The sequence below is a fragment of the Dermochelys coriacea genome, chromosome 8 (genome assembly GCF_009764565.3).
Source record: "Dermochelys coriacea isolate rDerCor1 chromosome 8, rDerCor1.pri.v4, whole genome shotgun sequence".
Classification (NCBI taxonomy): domain Eukaryota; kingdom Metazoa; phylum Chordata; order Testudines; family Dermochelyidae; genus Dermochelys; species Dermochelys coriacea.
The window spans coordinates 21418983-21443073 of record NC_050075.1 but is presented as its reverse complement, the minus strand read 5'-3'; the positions used below and the strand labels follow the sequence as shown (position 1 = coordinate 21443073).

At 45.6% G+C, this 24091-nt stretch overlaps 1 protein-coding gene across 2 annotated transcripts in view; it reads left to right on the top strand.

Moving 5' to 3' along the window:
* The window catches only part of UBTD2 (ubiquitin domain containing 2), a 109102-nt gene that overhangs the window by 46156 nt on the left and 38855 nt on the right, over positions 1–24091 (top strand). For both annotated transcript variants that reach the window (XM_038414783.2, XM_038414784.2), the window contains exon 2: positions 5544–5780. In XM_038414783.2, the coding sequence (XP_038270711.1) occupies positions 5544–5780 (237 nt within the window). The remainder of the gene's footprint in view (positions 1–5543; positions 5781–24091) is intronic.

Sequence of the window (24091 nt, the reverse complement as noted above, 5' to 3'; positions counted from 1 at the left end):
GGTATTATATTGGCTGTCTAAAGTCAAACTGTATAACTCTGCTACCAGTAACCTTGGGTGTATTTCTTCATTCTTTAAAGAATGTGTGTGGATATAGAATTCTTTCTGCAGTGTCAGTACAGACAATGAGTAAATTAGGCTTCTTAAATACATCCTATTTGATCTTCTAAAGCCATTTAAACACTCCTTTTTTTTTTTTTTTATAAAGGAAGATAATTCATGTATATTCATTCCTTCGTATAAAGGAAGATAATTCATGTATATATATTCTACCAGCAGTGGAAGGCGCATTCCATTTTCATGTGTTTTTTGGTTTTAAAGTAGCATCTAGCATTCACTGGTCAAGAGTGAGAGAAAAATATCTGGGTCAGGGCCATCCTTACCGACACGCAAACTATGCAGCTGCATAGGGCACTAGGAAATTTGGGGCACCAAGTTGCCCCAAATTTCCTGGTGCCCTATGCAGCTGCATGCTGCTCCAGCTGCCAGCCTGATTTCCCCCAGCTAGCTGAGCGGACCAGGAAAGCTGCCCCTGCTCCCAACTCACACCCACTCCACTCCTTCCCCATAGTCTCCACCCCCATCCCACCTCTAACTCTGCCCCTACTCCACTCCTTCCCCTGAGCTACGTCCTGGGGGACTGCAGCAGGGGTCGGGTGCAGCCTGCACTCACCGGGTGGTGGGAAGTTTAGTGACCGGGCCCCAACCTGTTCCGTGCCACCAGTGAGTGCTGGGGGGCGGTTCCCCCAAGTCCCAAGGCTGGGAACCAGGGGAGCAGAGCGGAGCGGGCTGAGGCTGGGTCACTCCACTTCCTGCTGCCCCATGGGCGCGGAGTCCTGCAATCACCAGATGTCAGGAAGTGGAGCGAACCGGCCCCAACCCGCTCCACTCCTCCGGCTTATGCTGGGGGGTGCTTAGCCCCCGCCCCCCAAGCTTGCTCCTGCCCTCCACAGAGCTTGGGCACAGCCCCCTTCTCCCCCCCACCCCCGCGGAGGCCTGGGGACATGCCCCCGCCCCCAGGGGGCTGCTGCTTAGGGCACCACAAAGGGACAGTCTTGTCTGTGGTGAAGGAATTAAGGAAGGAAGGGACATGCCTGGAATAAAACAGCCAATCTTTGAAACTATAACTGATGCCAGAAACTAGGATTTTCAGTTTGTTTGAAGCTTTAGTGAAAGTTCTGATTTCATTCCACTGGGAGTCAGATTTCATGTTTTCCTAATCTTTCGTAATCTGGTAAATTGTTCCTATTCTTTGCAGTACAGTAGAACCTTAGTGGGTCCCCTGTTAAAAATGTCTTCGTTGTAGCTAATTGTAGTTGTGTGTGTGAAGGGGAGGGGTTATGGAGAATATTGTGATTTAAATTGCGGATCTAAAACGTGTGGAATGAAGTTGAGAGGGGCATGGGTTTTGTTTTGCTTGTGCCATCATCTTTGCCAAAATGATTAGAGTATGAGAAGAAGGGAATGTCACTCACCTCACCCCTTGTAAATGTAGAACATTTGTAGAACATTAGATAGAAGCATTCCTCCTGTTCCATCAGTGCTTTGAGATTTTTAAGGACTAATAATTAGCAGCTCTATTAAAAAGAAACTGTATTCCCGGGGCCTATGTGGCACAGCAGCCACAGAGTCTTATTTTGATCAGAGGCAATTTGTCTTCTGTAATGCAGAGGTGGGGTGACAGATTAGGTCTTTTACTGCTTCCCTAACCAGACAGTGATGTTTGTGATTCTTCCACAGTACTGGAAATGTAAAGGCTCCTTCACTAAGAACATGTCAAGGGAATCTTCCCACCATATGATGTGCTGGTCTCCTAGACTGATTGACAGGCTAGGGTTGAGGTGCGGAGCTGAGGCTGGGAATGAGAGGTTCAGGGTGTCACAAACATCCTTACGTTTGGCAGAAGGACATTTGTTTCCCCTGTAAACATTGAACTACATACTCAGTCTTGTGATGTTTAATCAGGATAGGCGTTCTCGTTGTTTCTCATTGCTTTCTCATACTGCTGTCAGGGGAAATGACCCATTTTGACAAGGCTGCTACTGCCAGTGATGGATTCAAATATTACTTTTTGTATTAAACTTTTACTGATAGGGCCTTTTTCCCCTCTCATGAGATAGTTTCCATCATGCCCCTGCCCTCTGTACAGTTCAGAAGATGTTTTACCAAAAAAAAAAAAATGAAAAAAATCCAAGATCAGTACAAAGTTTCACAGTTGTGCAGTTTGTACACAAGGCAAAAGTCCCAAAACAACTTTTGGGCTGTCCCAAAATGTTAATATATTATGAAATATTTAGGAAAAAAAACAGTTGGTCCTGAGGATATGTATGGTCCCAATCAAATATTCAAGGAGCTGACTGAGGAGATAGCTGAACCATTTAGAGATTATCTTGAAAAGTCACGGAAGATGGAAGAGATTCCAGAATACTGGAAAAGGGCAAATATAGTACCCATCTATAAAAAGGGAAATAAGGACAACCCGGGGAATTACAGACCAATCAGCTTAACTTCTGTACCTGGAAAGATGATGAAGCAAATAAGCAATCAATTTGCAAACGCCTAGAAGATAGTAAGGTGATAAGTAAACGTCAGCATGGATTTGTCAAGAACAAATCATGTCAAACCAACCTGATAGCTTTCTTTGACATGGTAACAAGCCATGTGGCTAGGGGGGAAGCGGTAGATGTGGTATATCTTGACTTTAGTAAACCTCTTGATACTGTCTCATATGACCTCATAAACAAACTAGGGAAATGCAACCTAGATGGAACTACTATAAGGTGGGTGCATAACTGGTTGGAAAACGTTTCCCAGAGAGTAGTTATCAGTGGTTCACAGGCATGCTGGAAAGGCATAATGAGTGGGTCCTACAGGGTCCAGTTCTGTTCAATATCTTCATCAGGTATTTAGATAAAGGCATAGAGAGTACACTTCTAAAGTTTGCAGACAATACCAAGCTGGGAGGGGTTGCAAATGCTTTGGAGGATAGGATTATAATTCAAAATTATCTGGACAAACTGGAGAATTGGTCTGAAGTAAATAGGATGAAATTCAATAAAGTCAAATGCAAAGTACTCCACTTAGGAAGGAACAATCAGTTGCACGCATACAAAATGGGAAATGACTGCTTAGGAAGGTGTTCTGTGGAAAGGGATCTGGGGGTCATAATGGATCACAAGCTAAATACAAGTCAACAGTGTAACACAGTTTCAAAAAAAGCAAACATCATTCTGGGATGCATTAGCAGGAGTGTTGTAAGAAAGACACGATGAGTAATTCTTCCACTCTACTCCGCGCTGATTAGGCCTCAAATGGAGTATTGTATCCAATTCTGGGCTCCACATTTCAGGAAATATGTGTACAAATTGGAGAAAGTGCAGAAAAGAGCAACAAAAATTATTAAAGGTCTAGAAAACATGATTTGTGTGGGAAGACTGAAAAAATTAGGTTTGTTTAGTCTGGAGAAGAGAAGACTGAGAATGACATAAGTTTTCAAGTACATAAAAGGTTGTTACAAGGAGGAGGGAGAGAAATTGTTGTTCTTAAACTCTGAGTGTAGGACAAGAAGCAATTGGCTTAAATTGGAGCATGGGAGGTTTAGGTTGGACATTAGGAAAAACTTTCTAACTGTCAGAGGGGGTAAGCACTGGAATAAATTGCCTGGGGAGGTTGTGGAATCTCCATCATTGGAGATTTTTAAGAGCAGGTTAGACAAACACCTGTCAGGGATGGGCTAGTTCAGTGGTTTTCAAACTGCAGGTTGCGACCCAGTACTGAGTCACGGAATGTAAGGCATTGGGTCACTGTGTCTCTGGTCAGCGCTGTCAACCAGGCCGTTAAAAGTCCCGTCAGCAGTGCTGCCTGGCTAAGGCAGGCTAGTCCCTATCTGTTCTGATACCACGCTGCACCACAGAAGTGGCCAGCAGCAGGTCCGGCTCCTAGGTGGGGGGCCACTGGGCTCCGCACGCTACCCCCACCCCGAGCACTGGCTCTGCACTCCCATTGGCCGGGAACCAGCTAATCGGAGCAGGAGGGTGCAGTGCCTGCGGGAGAGAGCTGTGAGGAGCCGCTTGTACACCTCCATCTAGGAGCCGGACCTGCTGCTGACCACTTCTGGGGCACAGTGCGGTCCGTGGTGCCAGGACAAGCAGGAAGCCAGCCTTAGCACCGCCGCTGACCAGGAGCTGGCTGAGGTAAGCCTGTGCCCCAATCCTCTGCCCCAGCCCTGAGCCCCCCCCAAACCTGGAGCCCCTCCTGCACCCCTGACCCCACCCCAGAGCCTGCACCCACAGCCCTGACCCCCTCCCGCACCCCAGCCCAGAGCCCCCTCCCGCACCCTGAACCCCTCATTTCCGGCCTCACCCCCTCACCTCAACCCTGTGCCCCAGCCCTGAGCCCCTCCCAAACTCTCGTCCCCAGCTCTGTTGGGTCACGGGCATCAACAGTTTTCTTCAACTGGGTCGCCAGAAAAAAGTTTGAAAACCACTGGTCTAGATAATAGTCCTGCCATGAGTTCAGGGGACTGGACTAAATGACCTCTCAAGGTCTCTTCCAGTCCTGTGATTCTATGAAGCATTGTAGTATCTGAGTGCCTAGGAAGATAGGGAAACTTTTAGGCTTCCAAAATAAACAGGGTTCTTTAATGTTATCTTATGTTATCTGCTGGGCCAATTGCTAACAAACCCAAAGTGATAATTTCTTTGATCACCAGCACATGCTTGCATATTGGGTGGTTCTTCATAATGCTTAAAACTGAACAGGTAGGCCTAATAGTATGTCAAGAAACCTTTATAGTTCCTTTTTAGCAGTCTCTGTGTTAAATGAATATTGCTGTAATTAAAGTGAAGCAAATCCTCAAATATTTCATGTAAATGAAGTATCCACTATGGAAAACCTTGTAAAGTTACAATATGTTCTTTAGAGATATCTGTGTCTGCACTAAGATTTTAGCCTTGGAGTCTTATATACTTAAAAAGCTGAATAAATGCAAAAAAGGAAATAAGATGTACAAAGAGGACAATAAAACAAATACTTTCTTTTATAAAACTCTTATATTTAGTAGTGGAGCATCATTTGTGCAGAACTCATTGCTGGCAGAATAGAAAAGAAAGATCCTGATGCAGTGTTGCCTCTGTGACAGTGGGATGCTACTAGTTGATTTGCTTCTCTCACTGTATAGCTGCTGTAGCATGCTGAAAGATTTTATTGTTTTATGAATAAGTCATGCAGGCTGGAGCAGATGGCATAAGGAGTGGAGAGAAGTTCAAGGGCACTCGGGAAATCTTTAGACATTTAGAGAGGCAGGTATAATTGAAGAGTGGAAGGGAAACCCCTGAAAGAATTGAACAGTGAAACCTGAGGGGGGGAACTTCTTTGAAATGATCAGAGAGCCTTGAAAAAGGAATTAGAGCAGTGTAGGGAGCATGTACAGGGTTGGAGAGCTTATAGTGGACCAGAATTTCCAGAAAGAAAGCTGAAGCTGCTCACAACTAAAATATAACCAGATTGACTTTAGTAATGTGTGTTTGTATCTTTTTCTACAGTTGCTTTAGGTCGTAATCAACCCCTGAAAAAAGAGAAACCAAAATGGAAAAGTGATTACCCAATGACAGATGGACAGCTGCGCAGTAAAAGAGATGAGTTTTGGGACACAGCACCAGCTTTTGAAGGCCGCAAGGAGATTTGGGATGCCCTCAAGGCTGCTGCACATGCGTTTGAGAGCAATGATCATGAACTGGCACAAGCAATCATTGATGGTGCAAACATAACGCTACCACATGGTAGGTTTGTCTGAGATGGACAGAACCTGAGCAAGAATAGTAACAGGGTAAATGGGAATGGAAGGCTTGGGAGTATAGTTTACCATCTGGGAGTAAATTTATGAGAGACACAACATCCTAGAAGTCCTTGTTTGTTGATATGACTGTCATTATTGAGTAACCTTTTTCTCTGTTTACCATATTGATGCTGAAAGAAACCAGAATTTTGCTGGGATTCAAAAGGGAGCTGACAACAAATAATCTTTCTAGTTAGCTAAGTCTCAGATATATGATGTTTAAAACATGTATTAACACCTGCAAAAGGGCATGGCGTACAAAGGCACGCTCTGTTTCAAAATACCCATATGTGATTTCCAGTACAGCTTATTGTACCTTTTTAAAAACCACCTCTTCTAGGCAATCATGTTTGTCTTCTGGTCTATAAGATAACTGTATATGGCAGATTTCATGGTGTTTTAATTGATTCTTCACTGGGGAAGAAGATCATCTAAAACACCTAGTAGAGTTTGCAAACTGCTTTGAGATCTCAGATGCCCTGTTTCATGTGTTTTCACTTCTACTGAATCTGTAGTTTGACTTTTGATCTCCTTCTTGTGAAGTTCTCTTCTTTCCTTACATACAGCGGTCAGTGTAAGAAATAAGCTGCTTCTCATGTTTGTTGTTTTTAAGCTTAGTAGGATTTTGTTCCATTCTAGTTTTTCTAAGGATTCTTGGTAGTAGAAGTAGAGATTTGAATACCCACTTTCAGGAAATCAGAGCTGTAGTTTATTTTAAGTATTTGATGACTGAGGATTCAGGAAATATGGGGAATAGGACCAAAGTGGAGCACAGGCTTCAAAGCTTGCATGCTCTGGTTAGGCTGTACTTTTAGTCTCCCATGCCTAAAGTGGAATGATGAAGTTCTGATGGGCAGTGTACACATTCTGACCTTGTTTTGCCTGAAGAGTTAATTCACAATACAGCCCAAGGGGACAGACTTGAAAAATGGCTATCTGGGAGCTTCAGTTAACCTGGGATATTGTATATGATGCTTTTGGGAGTGATCATGTCCAGACTTGGGAATACAACAATGCACTGGTTTTCACTTAGTTTCCATTTTGAAGGTTTTTTCTTTGTAACCAAAAGGATCAGTAGGTTTACTGGCATCTAATTTATTTAATTTTATAATAAAATTGTCACATAGATTGCTTCTCACCACATGTTCTTATCATTTTAACCTCTGTTCTCTATTACCTTCATTCTCCTTCACTTGCATTTATGACACTCACTTGTTAAGTCTTTTCTTTGGTATTGAATTTTAGGTTCTGTAGGATAGGGACTGTCTCTTAGGCTATGTCTACACTGGCAATTGAATGACAAAACTTTTGTCTTTCAGAGGTGTTAAATCACTCCATCCCTCCCTCAAAAGACACAAGTTTTGCCGCAAGCAAAAAGCACCAGTGTGAACAGCGCATTCCTGCCGACAACGCAAACACCACTCAGTGCTGGTGGAAGTTTTGGGTCAGCAGGAGAGCCAACAAACAGCAGCTACACTGCATGACTTTTAGCAGCACTGCTGTAGCCACACAGCCATGTCGCTAAAAGCTGTGTAGTGTAGACATAGCCTAAATGTATGTGTGGAGCCCAACACAATGCGGCTCTGATCCTGATTGAAGTTTCTGAGTGCTACCATAATACAAAAGATTAATCAAACCATAATTGTTTTAGAAAATGAAAGCTTGAATCCTGGGGCACATTTCTGCAGCGAGAGGTGGATTCTGTGTCAAATTCAATGACTGGATTATACAGGACATTGATTATGAGATATTTTGACAGCATTAGATCATGCATTCAGTTTAAATTTTGCACAAGGGTACAAATGAATTGTCACTTTCAGATGAAATGTGAAACTTGTGACAGCAAGCCATGCAAAGAGACTGTCTGACTTGTTAGATCTTTGCCACCCTAAAGATAGAATGGAAGACCAGTAAGTGTGGGAAAGGGTTCTGTAGGGGTAGGACGGTTTAGCACAGCCATCTACAAGCTTTTTTTCTGGGGACCCAGTTGAAGAAAATTGTTGATGCCAATGGAGCTGGGGATGAGGGGTTTAGGGTGTGGGAGAGGGTTGGGGTGTGGGGGTGAGGGGTGTGGGCTGGGGCTGGGAATGAGGGGTTCAGGGTGTGGGAGGGGGCTGGGGCAGGGAGTTGGGGTGAGGGAGGGGGTCAGGGCTCTGGGCTGGGGATGCAGGCTCTGGGTGGGAAAGGGATGAGGGCTTTGGGGTGCAGGAAGGGGATCCAGGTTTGGGAGGGCTCAGGGCTGAGGCAGGGGATTAGGGCACAGGGTTGGGGTGCAGACTTACCTCCGGCGGCTACCAGTCAGGAGCGCAGTCAGGATGCAGAAGCAGGCTTCCCACCTGTCCTAGCATGGCAGCTGGTCCAGTTCCTAGGCGGAGGTGCACAAGTGGCTTCATGCGCCTCTTGCTGCAGACACTGCCTCCACTGCCCACCCTGCCCCAGTTCCCACTGGCCAGTTCTTCCCCCCCCGCCCCCCCCGCCTAGGAGCCAGACCTGCTGCTAGCTGCTTCCAGGGCACAGCGAGGTGTTGGAACAGGGAGGCACTAGCCTGCCTTAGCTGGGCAGCGCCGCTGATGTGACTTTTAACATCTTGGTCAGTGGCGCGGACCAGAGCGACCCAGTGACCCAAACTTTGAGAAACGCTGGTTTAGCAGGTTGCTGGGTAGGGTAGGGCTGTGCGTGGATATCCAGATGTGTACGTGCTTGTTTGTATATGTACATGTATCTGCGCACATTCTTTATAGAAACCCACGTGTTCAAGGTGCAGTTTTGACTTGATCAAATGGAAAAGAAATTCTCTTGAAAAGCATCTGTACCTACATCACTGAGGGCATTCAGAGTTTGAAGTTTTAAATCCCAACTGTTTAAATGAGTGCCAAAAAAAGATGAAAAAATCTGAAAATCTTTGGGTAATTAAGAAGGCACTACTTTGAACATTTTTAGGAATTTAGGAGGAATATTATAAACCATAGAAAATTCTCCCTTCAGTGTTACCTATAGCAGCCTCTAGTGCCTTGCACACAGATGGTTGGGGAGTGTACACATATTTATATATACACAGACATATAGTTTAATGCTGGCATTCAGCGGGTAATACCTTTGGGATACTGCCTGCCATAGGGAGACTGAAGCCTGTTTTCTGAGGCCCATACTGGAAGTATTGTACACAGAACATTTCTGAAATGTAGGAATTAAAATTGCATCGCGTGCCCACTGTTGCCCAAAATAGTGCCTAATTTTCATGCTAACTTTCAGTTACAGGTAGCCTGTAGTTATAGAGTGTTTAGAATCCTTGTCAGGTTTTCCAGGTGAGAAGTTTTTGATCTTTGTACAGAGAGAATAGTCAATATTAGCCAGTCAAGTAAGCTGTTTTTTTTGTTGTTTTTTTTTAATTTTTGCCCCTGTTGTCTTCTGGTATGCCAAGTGTCTTGCCGGGTGGTGTTTCAGTCTGTGCCTTGAACAGCTGGGAGGCTTGCTAGATCGAATGACCTTTACATTGCAAAGCAAGATACTTACTTTAGAAATTAATATCTCTGCCAATTGCCAAAGAACCTGGGTGTCTTACATAGATAAATTATTAAAAGAGAGGCTTTCTGTTTATAGGCTCACTGTAACCTAACTGTTGTTCACAAACTTAGCTGGACTGTGGGGGGGTAGAAGGGGGGTGGAGAATCACATTTTAATCTTACCCTGTTCCAAATAACACTATAAAAAAGAGTGCATTACTTACAAGAAATCAACTACAAAACCTCCAAAATTAGACTGTAAATGTGCAATTAAGGAATTCAGCCACTCCGCTTCTGCCATATAATCTGTCATCACTCTTGCCTGATATGATTTACACCATGCAGCCGTCTTTAACTTTGCCTTCTTGGTTTATTCTTTAAATGGATCCCCTGCCTCCATATCTTTTTTGCTCTCTGGTTCCATTCAATGCTTGGCCAGTGTACTACCTTGCACCCCCATTCTGAGACCAGGCAGCATAGCTCCTTGCCCCTCTCTTGGTTCCTCAAACACTCCACCTCCTTTATGTTTTAGACAATGGTCTGTGTACGTTTAAAGAATTCTGTATCTTGGTAATTTCCCCACACACACCTTGCCCCAAAAAACAAAACACTAAAAGATACTGCTTAGGAATGCCAACATGACAAAATGGAGTTTAGTCTATACCATTTTGGATTTATAATTCAGAAAAATAGAATAACATTAGCATTTTCTAGTGCTTTAAAGCAGTATGGCTTTAATATTATATTAACATGGCTATTTGAATTTAATGGACAGCACTTTTTACATACATCTTAGCAATCAAAAAGAAAATGCAAAAAGTATATCATAATTAAGGTTGTGGTAAATTTATGTTTATTAAAATGTTGCAATGTTACTTTAACTTTTCAGCACACATAGTGTGTGTGTGTGTGTGTGTGTGTGTGTGTGTATATATATATATATATATATATATAAAATTTAAAATTTAATTGAAATCTGTCTCAGTTAACTAGACTACTTAAACTTTGTGGCTAGGTGTTTTCTGTAGTATGGGAATTTTTTTTGTAAGTTTCAAGTATACTGCACATGATGTTTTTATCTTTCATCAAACAGTCCTAAAAGGGCTTCATTGCTAAGTCCAACAGCTTTCTGTTCAGGAACAGTCAACTACAATGTGTCTTAAGACTGTGGGTTCTCATCCAGGGGTATGCAGAAGTTTTCCATGGGGTACATCAACTTATCTAGATATTTGCCTAGTTTTACAACAGGCTATGTAAAAAGCACTGACTAAAATTTCACACAGACAATGACTTGTTTATATTGCTCTATATACTATACACTGAAATGTTAGTACAGTATTTATATTCCAGTTGATTTATTTTATAATTATATGGTAAAAATGAGAAAGTAAACAATTTTTCAGTAATAGTGTGCTGTGACACTTTTTTGTATTTTTATGTCTGATTTTGTAAGCATGTAGTTTTCAAGTGAGGTGACACCTGGGGTACTGAAGAGAAATCAGACTCCTGAAAGGGGTTCAGTAGTCTGGAAAGGTAGAGAGCCACTACTATCAACTAGCTAGGAACACCATTTTTCAGTAAGCAGTCTTGCAATATTTCTTTGTACATAAGCATAACTGTCGCATGTACTGTAGGTAACAGTTGTGCTCACTAAAAGTGGGGATGGTAATGCTAAATATATTGATGGAGCTTAGAAAGATCTAGTTAAGCAAACCAGCTAAATCTAGTAGACCTTTGTAAAGGATTTTCCTTCCTTTCATGAGAAAACATGCCACAGATAATAAAGGTAAACATAAACTATATAAACAGAAAAGTGAAATACAAAATCAGATGCCTGAAAGAAATGAAACTTTGCCTGTGCACATTTAGAAAAAATTCTAAACACAGCTAAGGAGCCTGCTCTTGATTCAGGCATAATTCCCACTCTTTAGGGATCAAACTGTAGTTATGTAATGTTTTCTGCCTTTGGGTCTGGTTCACTATAGTAAAGAGTAGCTTTTCATGTAGATGCCTAAGTGCTGTATCCTCTACTGATTTTTCCTTTATGCGTTTTGCTTTAGCCAATGTGATTCTCTCTGAAAAAGGCATTTTAGTATCTTACATAACTTGAAGATGTTTACATGCTTTTTCAGAACTCTATTGCTTCTCAACCTAATAGTTCTATTACAGACCGTACTGAAGTCCAGTAATACTGAGACCATTGACTCGTATGTTTTCATATAGATGCAGATTGACTGATTGTTTTTAGAGTACTTGAAACTTGAAAAGTGCTATGTAAGTGCTTGTTAATGTATATCGGATACTTCACAAGCAATGTTGTAATCTACCTTATTGACAACTCCACTGAGGTGGAGTGGCTGAATGGCAACAAATACAGTTCTTTGACTTTGAACAGCACAGTGCAAATGGAAAAGATACTTATATAATAATGGAAAGAATGACAGGTAAAATAGAACAGCTGACCAAACAGTATGCTTCTATGTAGATGAAAAGACAACCCTTAAGGTATGTCTATACTACAATCAAAACCTCCTATCTGGCCCGTGCCAGCTGACCAGGGCTCGGGTTAAGGGGCTGTTGAATTGTATAGATGTTCAGGCTCAGGTTGGAGCCCTGGCTCAAGGACCCTGCAAGGTGGTACGGTCCCAGAGCTTAGACTGCAGCCTGAGCCTCATCTACACCGCAATCAACTAGCCTGTTAGCCTGAGTCAGCTGTCCCGGGCCAGCAAGGGCTGAGTAATTGCAGTGCAGGCATACCCTTAAAGAGTGCGTGTTCAGTGGTATTTGAGTGTTGATTTTAATGGAAAGTAAAATGAGATGCTCAACTGTTTTTCTCATTGGGAATTATGATGGACCTCCTGCCAGGGCTGTTCTGTCTGATACTATTTTGTTATCAGTTAATAGGAAAAAGAGTAGTTCATAGTTCAAATCCCTGTTGTAGCTCTCTTACTTATGACTGCTTCGCATTCTGCAGTTGGATCCAGAGTAGATCACAGGGAGAGGGAATGGACCTTTCTCCAAACCAGTCATGATTTTATAGACCTCTATCATATCCCCCGCTTAGTCGTCTCTTTTCCAAGCTGGAAAGTCCCAGTCTCTTTAATCTTTCCTCATACAGAAGCTGTTCCATACTCCTAATCATTTTAGTTGCCCTTCTCGCTACCTTTTCTAATTCCAGTACCTCTTTTTTTGAGATGGGGCAACCAGATCTGCACACAGTATCATGATGTTGGCATATTATGGATTTATATAGAGGCAATATGATATATTCTGTCTTGTTCTCTATCCCTTTCCTAATGGTTCCTAACATTCTGTTAGCTATTTTGATTGCCGATGCACATTGAGCAAATGTGTTCAGAGAACTATCCACAATGGCTTCAAGATCTTTCTTGAGTGGTAACAGCGAATCTAGACCCCATTATTTTGTATGCACAGTTGGCATTATGTTTTCCAACGTTAATTACTTTGCATTTATCAACGTTGAATTTCATCTGCCATTTTGTGGCCCAGTCACCCAGTTTTGTGAGATCCCTTTGTAACTCTTTGCAGTCTGCTTTGCACTTAACTATCTTGAGTAATTTTGTATCATCTGCAAATTTTGCCACCTCACTGTTTACCCCTTTTTCCAGATAATTTATGAATATGTTGACTAGGACTGGTCCCAGTATGCACTCCTGAGGGATACCACTATTTACCTTTCTCCCTTCTGAAAACTGACTATTTATTCCTACCCTTGGTTTCTTGTCTTTTAACCAGTTACTGATTCATGAAAGGACTTTCCCTCTTATCCCTTGACTGCTTATTATACTTAAAGTACAAATGCAAAACAAGATTAAAATCTGATTTAAATCAAGCTTTTTGTGCTTGCTGATTTAAATCATGATTAAAATCAGTGTTTTAAATAGTGATGTAAAATATTAAACAGTTAATCGGTTAACCAGTAAGCATTAGTCTTACCGGTTAACCCACTCTAACCGTTAACCCCCAACCCCAGACCAGTGGTAGCAACCCCGCCGGTCCACCCCAGCCCCACCAGCCAGCCCCAACCCCTCTCCCTTTAATTGGTTAACCAATTAAACAATGTCATCTTAATTGTTTAAACGGTTAACTTTTTAAACAATATTTACATTCCTAGTTTTAAATCAGTCCACTCTAAGAAACCCAAGATGATATTGTCTTAAAGGAACACTATTAACTTAAAAATTACTTTTGGAGAAAAGTTTCCCTATTATTGTTATAAGTAATACCCGAGCAGAGTAGAACTGAGAATAAAGGAAAATGTTTTTTTCTATTTCAGCTTGTTTACTATGTGCGTTTAACACAGTTTGTGTATACTTTTTCTATATGCCATGTATAGTCAATTCCCCCTTTCCCTGTTTTTTATGCGTCTTTCACATAGCAACAGTTGAATGAAGGATACTTGGATTAGGACAGAAATGAAATTACTCCAGAGCAAATGTGATACCTAAAACTACTTTAACTCCTTTTTTTTTTTTTTTTAAATGGACTAAGATTCAAGATGGCAGTATCCTTCTGAGGTGCTACATATAAATTGAAACCAAACTCATGCAAGTATCTTTCAGAGTAGCAGCCGTGTTAGTCTGTATTCACAAAAAGAAAAGGAGTACTTGTGGCACCTTAGAGACTACCAAATTTATTTGAGCATAAGCTTTCATGAGCTACAGCTCATTTCATCGGATGCCAAGGACAGAACAGGAATGGAGTCTTAGAACTTAGTAAGTAATCTAGCTAGATATGCGTTAGATTCTGATTTCTTTAAATGGCTGAGAAAATAAGCTGTGCTGAATAGAATGGATATTCCTGGTTTTGTGTCTTTCTGTAACTTAAGGTTTTGCCTAGAGGGATTCTCTATGTTTTGAATCTAATTACCCTGTAAGGTATTTACCATCCTGATTTTACAGAGGTGATTCTTTTTACTTCTATTAAAATTCTTCTTTTAAGAAACTGAATGCTTTTTCATTGTTCTTAAGATCCAAGGGTTTGGGTCTGTGGTCACCTATGCAAATTGGTGAGGATTTTTATCAAGCCTTCCCCAGGAAACGGGGTGTAAGATTTGGGAGGATTTTGGGGGGAAAGACGTTTCCAAACGGACTCGTTCCCAGTAACCGGTGTTAGACGTTTGGTGGTGGCAGCGAAAGTCCAAGGGCAAAAGGTAAAATAGTTTGTGCCTTGGGGAAGTTTTAACCTAAGCTGGTAAAAGTAAGCTTAGGAGGTTTTCATGCAGGTCCCCACATCAGTACCGTAGAGTTCAGAGTGGGGAAGGAACCTTGACATTCATCTGTGAAAGACAAACCTGTTAGTGAACTTCACACTAACTGGGAGTACCTGAAGCACTCTGCGTGAATGTCCTTAAATCAGTGATTCTCAAACTTTTGTACTGGTGACCCCTTTCACACAGCAAGCCTCTGAGTGCGACCCCCTTATAAATAAACACTTTTTTATATATTTAACACCATTATAAATGCTAGAGGCAAAAATGGGGTTTGGAGTGGAGGCTGACAGCTCGTGACCCCCCACATCATAACCTCACGACCCCCTGAGTGGTCTCGACCCCCGTTTGAGAACCGCTGCCTTAAATTATTTCAGGATTCTGAATTTTTAGATTTAGGTTTGTAGGTTTCTTGTATTCCCATTATGAAATAGCTCAGTTCCATAGAATACATGATATTTAATGTCTAGTTCATCTAGTTTATTTGATAGCCAACTTTTTAAAATTTTGCTATTGGTTCTGGTGCTTTAAGCACTCCACCTTTTGTTTGCATTTACTGCAACACTCAAACATACTAAGGCAAAAAAGATCATTTCTCTGATCCTCATACAGCCAAGGAACAGAGCAGCATTGGACAGACTAAACAGTATGTCCTTTCATTAATATAGCTGTTGGTGTTCCCATGCAGCCTTGACCTAGTTGACAGAAAATAGTGTGGGAAGAGCCCTCCCCTGCACTATAAAACTTCCAGAAGCCACATGTGACTTTCTTTAAGTGGATTACAAAGTTTGTTTTTGTAGAAACCAGTGATTAAACTAACATTCATTGTTTTTATTGATCCAGGACCAGACAGTTTTCTAGCCCGCACATATAAAGTTAGCTACAAAGTGCCACCAGCCCTTTTAAGGTTGTACCAATGCCACATGACAGTGCCATTTGTATATAGTAATTACTTTTATTATCCCATCACAGACGTATAGAGTAGTTAATTTTAAATCTCTACTGAGATTATAAATAGACTGGCCTCTTTCTGTCAAGGCATCCAAGAATGAAATTAGCTTTTTTTTTTTTTTATAATGATGGAATGAAGAATGGTCTAGTGGCTAAAGCACAAGACAGGGAATTAGTAGACCTGAGTTCTGTTACTTGCTGTGCCACAGTCTTCTTACATCACCTTGGGAAAGTCCTTAACCCTGTACACCTTGGTTTCTCCATCTGTAAAATGGGGATACTTGCACAACTCACATTGTCTCTTAGTAGGAGCCTTAAGACTCCTCCTGATGGTAATAGAGTTTAGGCGCACTACAAAGCTGCAATGTTTAAGTACTAGTATTTGGATGCTGTTCTAAATAAGCACTGTATAAGCGCCCATATGCAGCCATCATTATTTCCCTTTGGCTAGTCAGATACTACCTGATTTCCAAAACATTAATCCCTAAAAAACCCACCCAGTAGACATGTACACTAGAAGAAAAGAGGTGGAGAAGACAGTCTTCCTCAGGAGATTTTGCGTGGTTTCTTGAGGCTAGTCTTTGAATCGGGCAATAACCTGTGTTTGTTAGTCTGGAAGTACCCACAGCAAAATGGAGACTTTTAATAATGAACAGTTAACACAAGTTTCTTTTAAAGCAATAAATAACTTCAGAAACAGAACACTGATTTTGGGAAGTACTGCAGTGTCATTGCTATTTCTGGCTGTTCAGCCAGTGGTTTGATGAATCTGAGGCCGTGAAACGAGTTAGTGCTTTAAATTCTTCCAGGGCACTTTCCTTTTTAAAATTCACTTTACTTTTGTAAATTTCTGATCATAAAGCAATAGGGAGACAAGGTGGGTGAGGTAATATCTTTTACTTGACCAACTTCTGTTGGCAAAAGAGACCAGTTTTGGGCTTACACAGAGCTCTTCTTCAGGTCTGTGAAAGATACTCAGTGTCACAGCTAAATACAAGGTATGTTTATTTGTATTTAGTTATGATACTGAGTGTGTGTCAGACCTGAAGAAGAGCTCTGTGTAAGCTCAAAACTTGTATCTTTCACCATAAAATATACTATCTCACACACCTTGTGTCTCTAATATCCTGTGAACAAAGCTGCAAACATAAAGCAACAGGGTTATTTTTTCAAAGATATATCCATCACTTGGTCTCTGATGCTGTTGGACTAAGGATATAGGGAGTTGCCTTCCTTACTAGTTCAATGAAAGAGCTTCCATTACAACTGACAGACAAGCTTTTTAAATCCCAGGTTAATAGTCATCAGCAAAATAAGTTTTCTATGATGTATTATGTTGTCTCTGCCCTAAAACACAAAACTGCATTTGAAAAGCATCTTCAGTGGGCCCTTGACCATCAGTCATGGTTTCTAATGCGTTTCACTTCAAAATGCTATTGAATGACTTTACAGTGACTGCAGATCTGTCTGTGCTTAATTTGAGACTTCAGCAGCGTTCTGAAAGCTCTTGGGAACTCTGGATATTAAGTCATCTCTGTCAATGTCATTATCAAAAATAGCCTTGTGGTGGGCCTGTGGACTATAAGGAAAAGATTGTGGAATCTCTATCCATTGTAAGGGATGTGACATCAAAACACAGTCATCACTTACCTAGATTTGTAGCAAATTAGCTTCCTATTTATTATTAAACATCTAAAAAGCAAAACTGTATTAGATTGTTGCTTTAGAGCCATCATGCCTGGTAAAAGTAACAAAGGCAGGGATAGGGGAACAATACAGTCGGCACTGTTTGAAATTCATAGTGATGTACTAATCTTACAATTCAAGATTACTGCCAAAGGTCTCAGAAGAAATAAGATTAGCCACAGTGAGCATGGTGATCCAAAGAGAATGCTTTAGGAAATTCTGCAGATGTGAAGGATTGATGTAGCCTAAACTTTTTCCCGTTGTTGAAACTTGTGTAATATTGTACAGTAGCAGGTCATTGACATCTAACATTTTTCAAAATTGACATTACAGTTTAGAAAAGTTCCTTGACATATCAAGTTGTTCAGCAAGGATGTTCAGCAAGTAAGTTAAAAGCCCTATTAATATTAACGTAATACATTTTGAATCTTTTTCCCACCTTCATTTATAACTGCTACTGCTAGCTCTCCTTTTGCAGCTTTCAGTACCTGGACTTAACTAAAATGACAGCTGTATAGATTAAAGTTCTGCTGCTGTCTTTTTAACTTTGGTTGCTTTGATATTATGCTCTTGCTACATTCATTTTATTTACATATAAAGCACTATCTCAATTCTTGACAATACTATATTTTTGTCAGTCTCTCTTATTTTTTAATCATTTCACTTTCTATTTTCCTTTCAGCCAAAAGGGCACATTTAGGGCTTGTCCACACTGGCAATTTACAGCACTGCAGCTTTCTCGCCGCGGCAGCAATTTAGCATTGCCAATGTAGACTAGCCCTTAATTCTTCTTCAAGTGCTTGTTCACGTCCATTCCACATTAGGTGTGCGCGCGCCACGTGCACGAGCGTAAGAAACTTTTTCCCTTAGCGGCTCCTGTCGGGCCGGCAGGGCCCCCCGGGTGGCACCACTGCACCGTGCATATATACCCCCGCTGGCCTGACCCCCTCCAGTTCCTCTTACCGTCCGTGGCAGGGTTGGAACAACCTCTCTCTCTCTCTCTTTCCTAGAAGAGCAGTCCCTTAGCCTTTAGAGTAGCTGTTATCAGTTTGTTAAAATACCTATTGTGGACACATAAGTGATTAGGTGCTTGGAGGCCTCCAGCACCCGCCCCAGTCCGCAGGGGATGCCGCAGGCTCACGGCTTCGAGGCTTGCGCCATGTGCCGCAAACCTATGCCAGTTAGTGACCCCCACGACGTATGTCTACGTTGCCTGGGGGACGGACATCAAATTGAACAGTGTAGGATTTGCAAGGCATTTAAGCCAAGGACAAGGAAAGAAAGAGACTTTGGTCTAAAGCACCTGTTGATAGAGGCCTCATTGCAGCCGCCGAGCCCAGAGTACCCAACACTGGCTCAGGCTTCCTTGGTGCGTAGTGCCCCGAAGCCGTCGAGAGACCCAGCACCGGCTAAGCACCATAAACTGTCGGGCCCCAAAGCACCAGGCTATGCCCCAGCACCGCTAGTCCTCCCCGGTGTCGCCCCCGGCGCAGCCAAAAGGAATGTGCAGTCATTCCCCACACAGGAGGCTGGCGCCTCCAAAGGCCCCAAGTGCCGATAAGAGCGGGAAGGCCGCGGTACTGGCGCTGACACCGGCAGTCCCGGCAGCACAAGCCCCACCGAGCCCAGACCTAAGTGAGCTCCATGCAGATGATGGGCTTGAGGGCGTAACGGATCAGCCCACTATGCCTGGCACCTTTAAGGCTGCAAAGGACTTCATCAAGCTGTCAGCGGCGAACCCCCTCCCATGTGGGGAGAACCCTCTGGCACCCTTGCCTCGGTTGATGTCGAGGGGTAAGCTGGCAGTGGTGTGCCGCTCGAGGACACCGTCCTGGCACCGTTCCTGGACTTGGTCCTGGTCAAGCTCTGACGCTGCAGACTCGCACTTGCCAGCAGCCCAGAAGGAGGTTGCGGCACCAGCAGCAGGTCGGCGCGAAGAAGCACCGGGAAGGGCACGCCGCTCTCTGGCATCACCCAGAGACTGGCACTGCGAGGAGTTGAGACAGCCCTCACCAGAGGACTCCTGCAGATGGTCCCAGTCCAGGGACTGCCAGCACCGGTCCCGGTCCAAGTCCCGGGGATACCAGTACCAGTCCCATTCAGCCAGGAGCTGCTCATTCTCCCGCTGGTGCAGATCGTTGGCACCGCCATGGCCTTCGCGATCGGCGTCACCGTAGTCCAGTGCCAACTCCGGCCACTATAGCTACCAGCACTGGGCCCCGGACAGCAGGGACACTCAGGAGAGCTGGCAACCCCAATGGGGGCTGCCAGGCCATTGGCCCTTCTGGATCCCCTGGGCTTATCAGAAGAGCCAAGGGGCCCCATCCAGGGCAAGTTACTCGGTGCAGCAGTCCCGGTCCCCACACTGATGCCAGATAGTGCCGGAGATATCCAGTCCTCCAGCATCCCCACAGCATAAACCGGAAAGACCAGCACCGAGCCTGGACTCCTGCCCCCGCCTGAGCCAGAGGCCCCTCCCACAGGAGAAGGGGAGCAGGAGGACCAACCAGAGGGGGTCGAGCAGCAGCTAACCTCCTCGTCTTCCCCGAATGAGGCGGTGGTGGGTACAGAGGTGTTTGGCCGTCTGCCGATAGACCATAGAGCCCACCAGGAATTGCTGCGCAGGGTTGCCCAGAACTTGGGGTTGCAGGCCGAGGAGATGGTTGAGCAGGAGGACCCCATGGTGGACATTTTGAGCCCCGAATGTCCATCCAGAATAGCGCTTCCGCTCATTAAGACCATTCAGTACAACCATAAGACTATATGGCAGACCCCAGCCTCCAACGCTCCAATGGCCAAGGAAGTGGAGCATAAATACTTTGCCCCATCTAAGGGCTATGAGTTCCTGTTCTGACACCTGAGTCCATGTTCCCTAATGGTCTCAGCAGTAAACGAAAGAGAGCGCCACGGACAACAGGCCCTGGCCCCTAAGGCCAAGGAGGCGAAATGCCTGAACCTTTTTGGCAGAAAGGTGTACTCATCTGGGGGCCTTCAGCTGAGGATTGCGAACCAGCAGGCCATCCTCAACAGGCAAAATTTCAACTCCTGGGCCGTGGTGGGGAAGTTTAAGGACAACCTCCCGCAAGGTTCCCAACAGGAGTTCACGGCCCTGGTGGACGAGGGCAAGGCAGTAGCCAAGACCTCTCTCCCGGCCTCCCTGGATTTGGCAGACGCAGCGGCTAGAACAATTGCATCAGGGGTGGTCATGGGGCACTCAGCATGGCTCCAGGAGTCAGACCTGCTGCCCGAGGTTCAGAATACACTCCAGGACCTACCCTTCGAAGGGTCCGCGCTCTTCTCGGACCAGACAGACACGAGGCTGCACAGCCTCAAGGACTCGCGAGCTACGCTTAAGTCGCTGGGTATGCACACCCTGGCGACCGAGAGGAAGCCCTTTAAGCCTCAGCCTCCCCCTCAATGCCGGTACCAGGCTCACCATAGGCATGAGCCTTACCGTAGGCGAGGCAGGGATAACCGGCGACAGCGCAACAACAATAGCAATAATGCGCCGGGCCAGAACCAAGGCCAGCACAAACCCCAGCCAGGCACTAAGCCAGGCTTTGGAAGGTGAGCCCGAGGACAGCGTACCAGACCAGTAACCGGATCCGTCCCTTTGGTTCCTGAACCGCCTTTCCCATTTCTCCTGTGTGTGGTCCACCATTACGTGGGACCGTTGGGTCTTATGCACGGTGCAGAATGGGTACGCACTGCAGTTCGCCCCCCTCCCACCCCCTTTCCCCATCCCTCTTCAGGGACCCCTCTCACAAGCATCTCCTAGAGAAGGAAGTCCACTCGCTGCTAGAGGCGGGGGTGGTAGAGGCAGTACTGCACAGCCTGAAGGGGAAGGGGCTCTACTCCCGGTACTTCCTCATCCCCAAGGCCAAAGGGGGCCTTCGCCCCATCCTAGACCTGAGCGGGCTCAACAAGTTCCTGGTCAAGGCCCGGTTCCGCATGGTCTCTCTAGGCACCATCATCCCTTCCCTGGATCCGGAGGACTGGTACGCTGCCCTCGACATGAAGGGTGCGTATTTTCATATCACCATCCACCCAGCACATCGGCAGTTCCTACGCTTCACTGTGAGCCAAGAACATTACCAGTTTGCGGTTCTTCCGTTCAGCTTAGCCACAACCCCAAGGATGTTCACGAAGTGCATAGTGGTGGTGGCGGCCTTCTTACGGAGGCAGAGAATCTGGGTGTATCTGTACCTCGATGACTGGCTCCTGGTGGGTCAATCCCAGGCGGAAGAGCAGGGCCATGTGGAGGTGGCCCTGAGATTGTTCTGCGACGTGGGGCTCCTGGTCAACGTCCCCAAGTCCACACTTGTACCCACGCAGAGAGTGGAATTCATAGGGGCAGTCCTGGACGTGGTGCAGGCCAGGGCAAGCCTTCCAGTATCCCGATTCCAGGCTATCCAGCAGGCGGTGGCCTCCCTGCGCCAGTTTCCACCAAAAACGGCCAGGTACTGCCTGCGGCTGCTGGGTCACATGGCAGCATGCACGCATGTGGTCAGGCATGCCAGACTGAGACTCGGGACTCTGCAGGCATGACTCGCTCAGTTGTACCGCCCAGGCAGGGACCCCCCCTGGCCTTGGTACTGACAGCCCCAAGGGACGTGCTGAACTCCCTGCTGTGGTGGCAATCCCAGCCTGTGGTTTGCAAAGGCATCCCCTTTGCCGCCCCACAGCCAGACCTGACACTGGTGATGGACGCGTCAGACCATAGATGGGAGGCTCACCTGGGGGATCTCATGATGCAGGGGTTGTGGTCCGGAGCAGAGCGGTCACTCCATATCAATGTGAAGGAGCTCAGAGCGCTTCGTCTCGCCTGCCAGACCTTTGACGCCACTCTGAGTGTTCACAGCATGGCAGTTCTGACAGACAACTCTACTGCCATGTTTTATACAAACGAACAGGGTGGGCCACTCTGTCATGAGGCTCTCCTCCTCTGGGACCTTTGCATAGGATGCCTCGAGGTGAATTGCATGGGCTATCTCCCAGGGGTACAAAAGAAGCTGGTGGACTCCCTCAGCAGGTCGTACTGCATGCACGAGCGGATGCACATGGCAGACGTCATGCTTTTGCTCTTCCGCAGGTGGGGGTTTCCCCAGGTAGACCTGTTTGCCACCAGGGCCAACGCCCAGTGCCCGCAGTTCTGCTCGTTCCAGGGCCGCAGACCGGGCTCACTTGCGGATGCATTTGCGATCCTGTGGAGAGGGAGCTTGATGTATGCCTTCCCCCCTCTCCCTTGGTGCACAAGGTCCTACTCAAGCTGCACAGGGACAGGGCAGCAGTGATCCTCATCGCCCCAGCCTGGGCCTGCCAGCACTGGTACACATACCTTCTAGAGCTGTCAGTGGAGGCCCCAATAGTCCTGCCCCTACGCTGGGACCTCATTACACAGAACAGCAGGTGGCTTCTCCACCCCGAACTGCAGTCACTGCACCTGATGGCATGGAGGCTCTGTGGCTAAATGCCCTGGAGAGCCAGTGCTCCCTTCCAGTGCAGCAGATTCTGCTTGGCAGTAGAAAGCCTTCTACCAGGGTGGCCTATATGGCCAAGTGGAAAAGGTTCTTGTGTTGGTGTGAACCCCAACAGGTGTGGCCGTGCCAGGCCCTGGTGCAGGCCATCCTGGAGTACCTCCTGCACCTCAAGCAGCAAGGGCTATCCTCGTCCTCACTCAGAGTGCACCTGGCGGCCATCTCCTCTTTCCATCCGGTGTTCTCGGGAGGCTCAGTGTTTTCCCACCCTATGGTGGGATGGTTCCTTAAAGGGATGGAGAGAGTGTTCCCATACTCCCACCCACCAGTCCCTCCATGGAACCTTAAGCTGGTCCTCTCTAAACTCATGGGACACCCTTTCAAGCCCCTTGCTTCCTGTTCCCTCCTCCACCTTTCCTGGAAGGTGGCATTTCTGGTTGCCATTACCTCGGTCAAAAGGGTCTCCGAACTGAGGGCTCTCACCTCTGAGCCACCATATACAGTATTTCACAAGGACAAGGTGCAGCTCCAGCCACACCCCAAGTTCCTCCCTAAGGTGGTCTCCCAATTCCATTTGGGCCAGGACATTTGTCTGCCAGTGTTCTTTCCAAAACACCATATGGACCCGAGTCACGGCAGCTTGCACACCTTGGATGTGCATCGAGCGCTGGCGTTCTATTTGGAGCACACCAAGCCCTTTCGCAAATCCGCACAGCTGTTTGTGGCTGTAGCCAAGAGGATGAAAGGCCTCCCAGTGTCAGCGCAGCGGATTTCGTCTTGGATTGCAAGCTGCATCCGGGCGTGCTCAGAGCTCGCAGGTGTTCCGGCCCCAGCAGTCACGGCCCACTCGACCAGGGCACAAGCAACTTCCACGGCATTCCTGGCACAGGTCCTGATCCAGGAGGTCTGCAGAGCAGCCACCTGGTCCTTGGTGCACACCTTCACAACCCACTACGCGGTGAACCAGCAGGCCAGAGAGGATGCAGCAGTTGGCAGAGCGGTCCTCCGAGCAGTTGTTCTGTGACTCCTACCCTCCTCCAGAGGTAAGCTTGTGATTCACCTAATGTGGAATGGATGTTTACAAGCACTCGAAGAAGAAAAAACTGTTATTTACTTTCTCATAACTGTTGTTCTTCAAGATGTGGTGTTCACGTCCATTCCACCATCCACCCTCCTACGCCTCTGTCAGAGTCGCTGGCAAGAAGGAACTAGAGGGGGTTGGGGCGGCCGGGGTATATATGCACGGCGCAGTGCGCCACTCGGGGGGCCCCACCGGCCCGACGGGAGCCACTACGGGGGAAAGTTTCCGACGCTTGTGCACGCGGCGCGCGCGCGCACACCTAATGTGAACGGACATGAACAACACATCTCGAAGAACAACAGTTATGAGAAAGTAAGTAACCGTTTG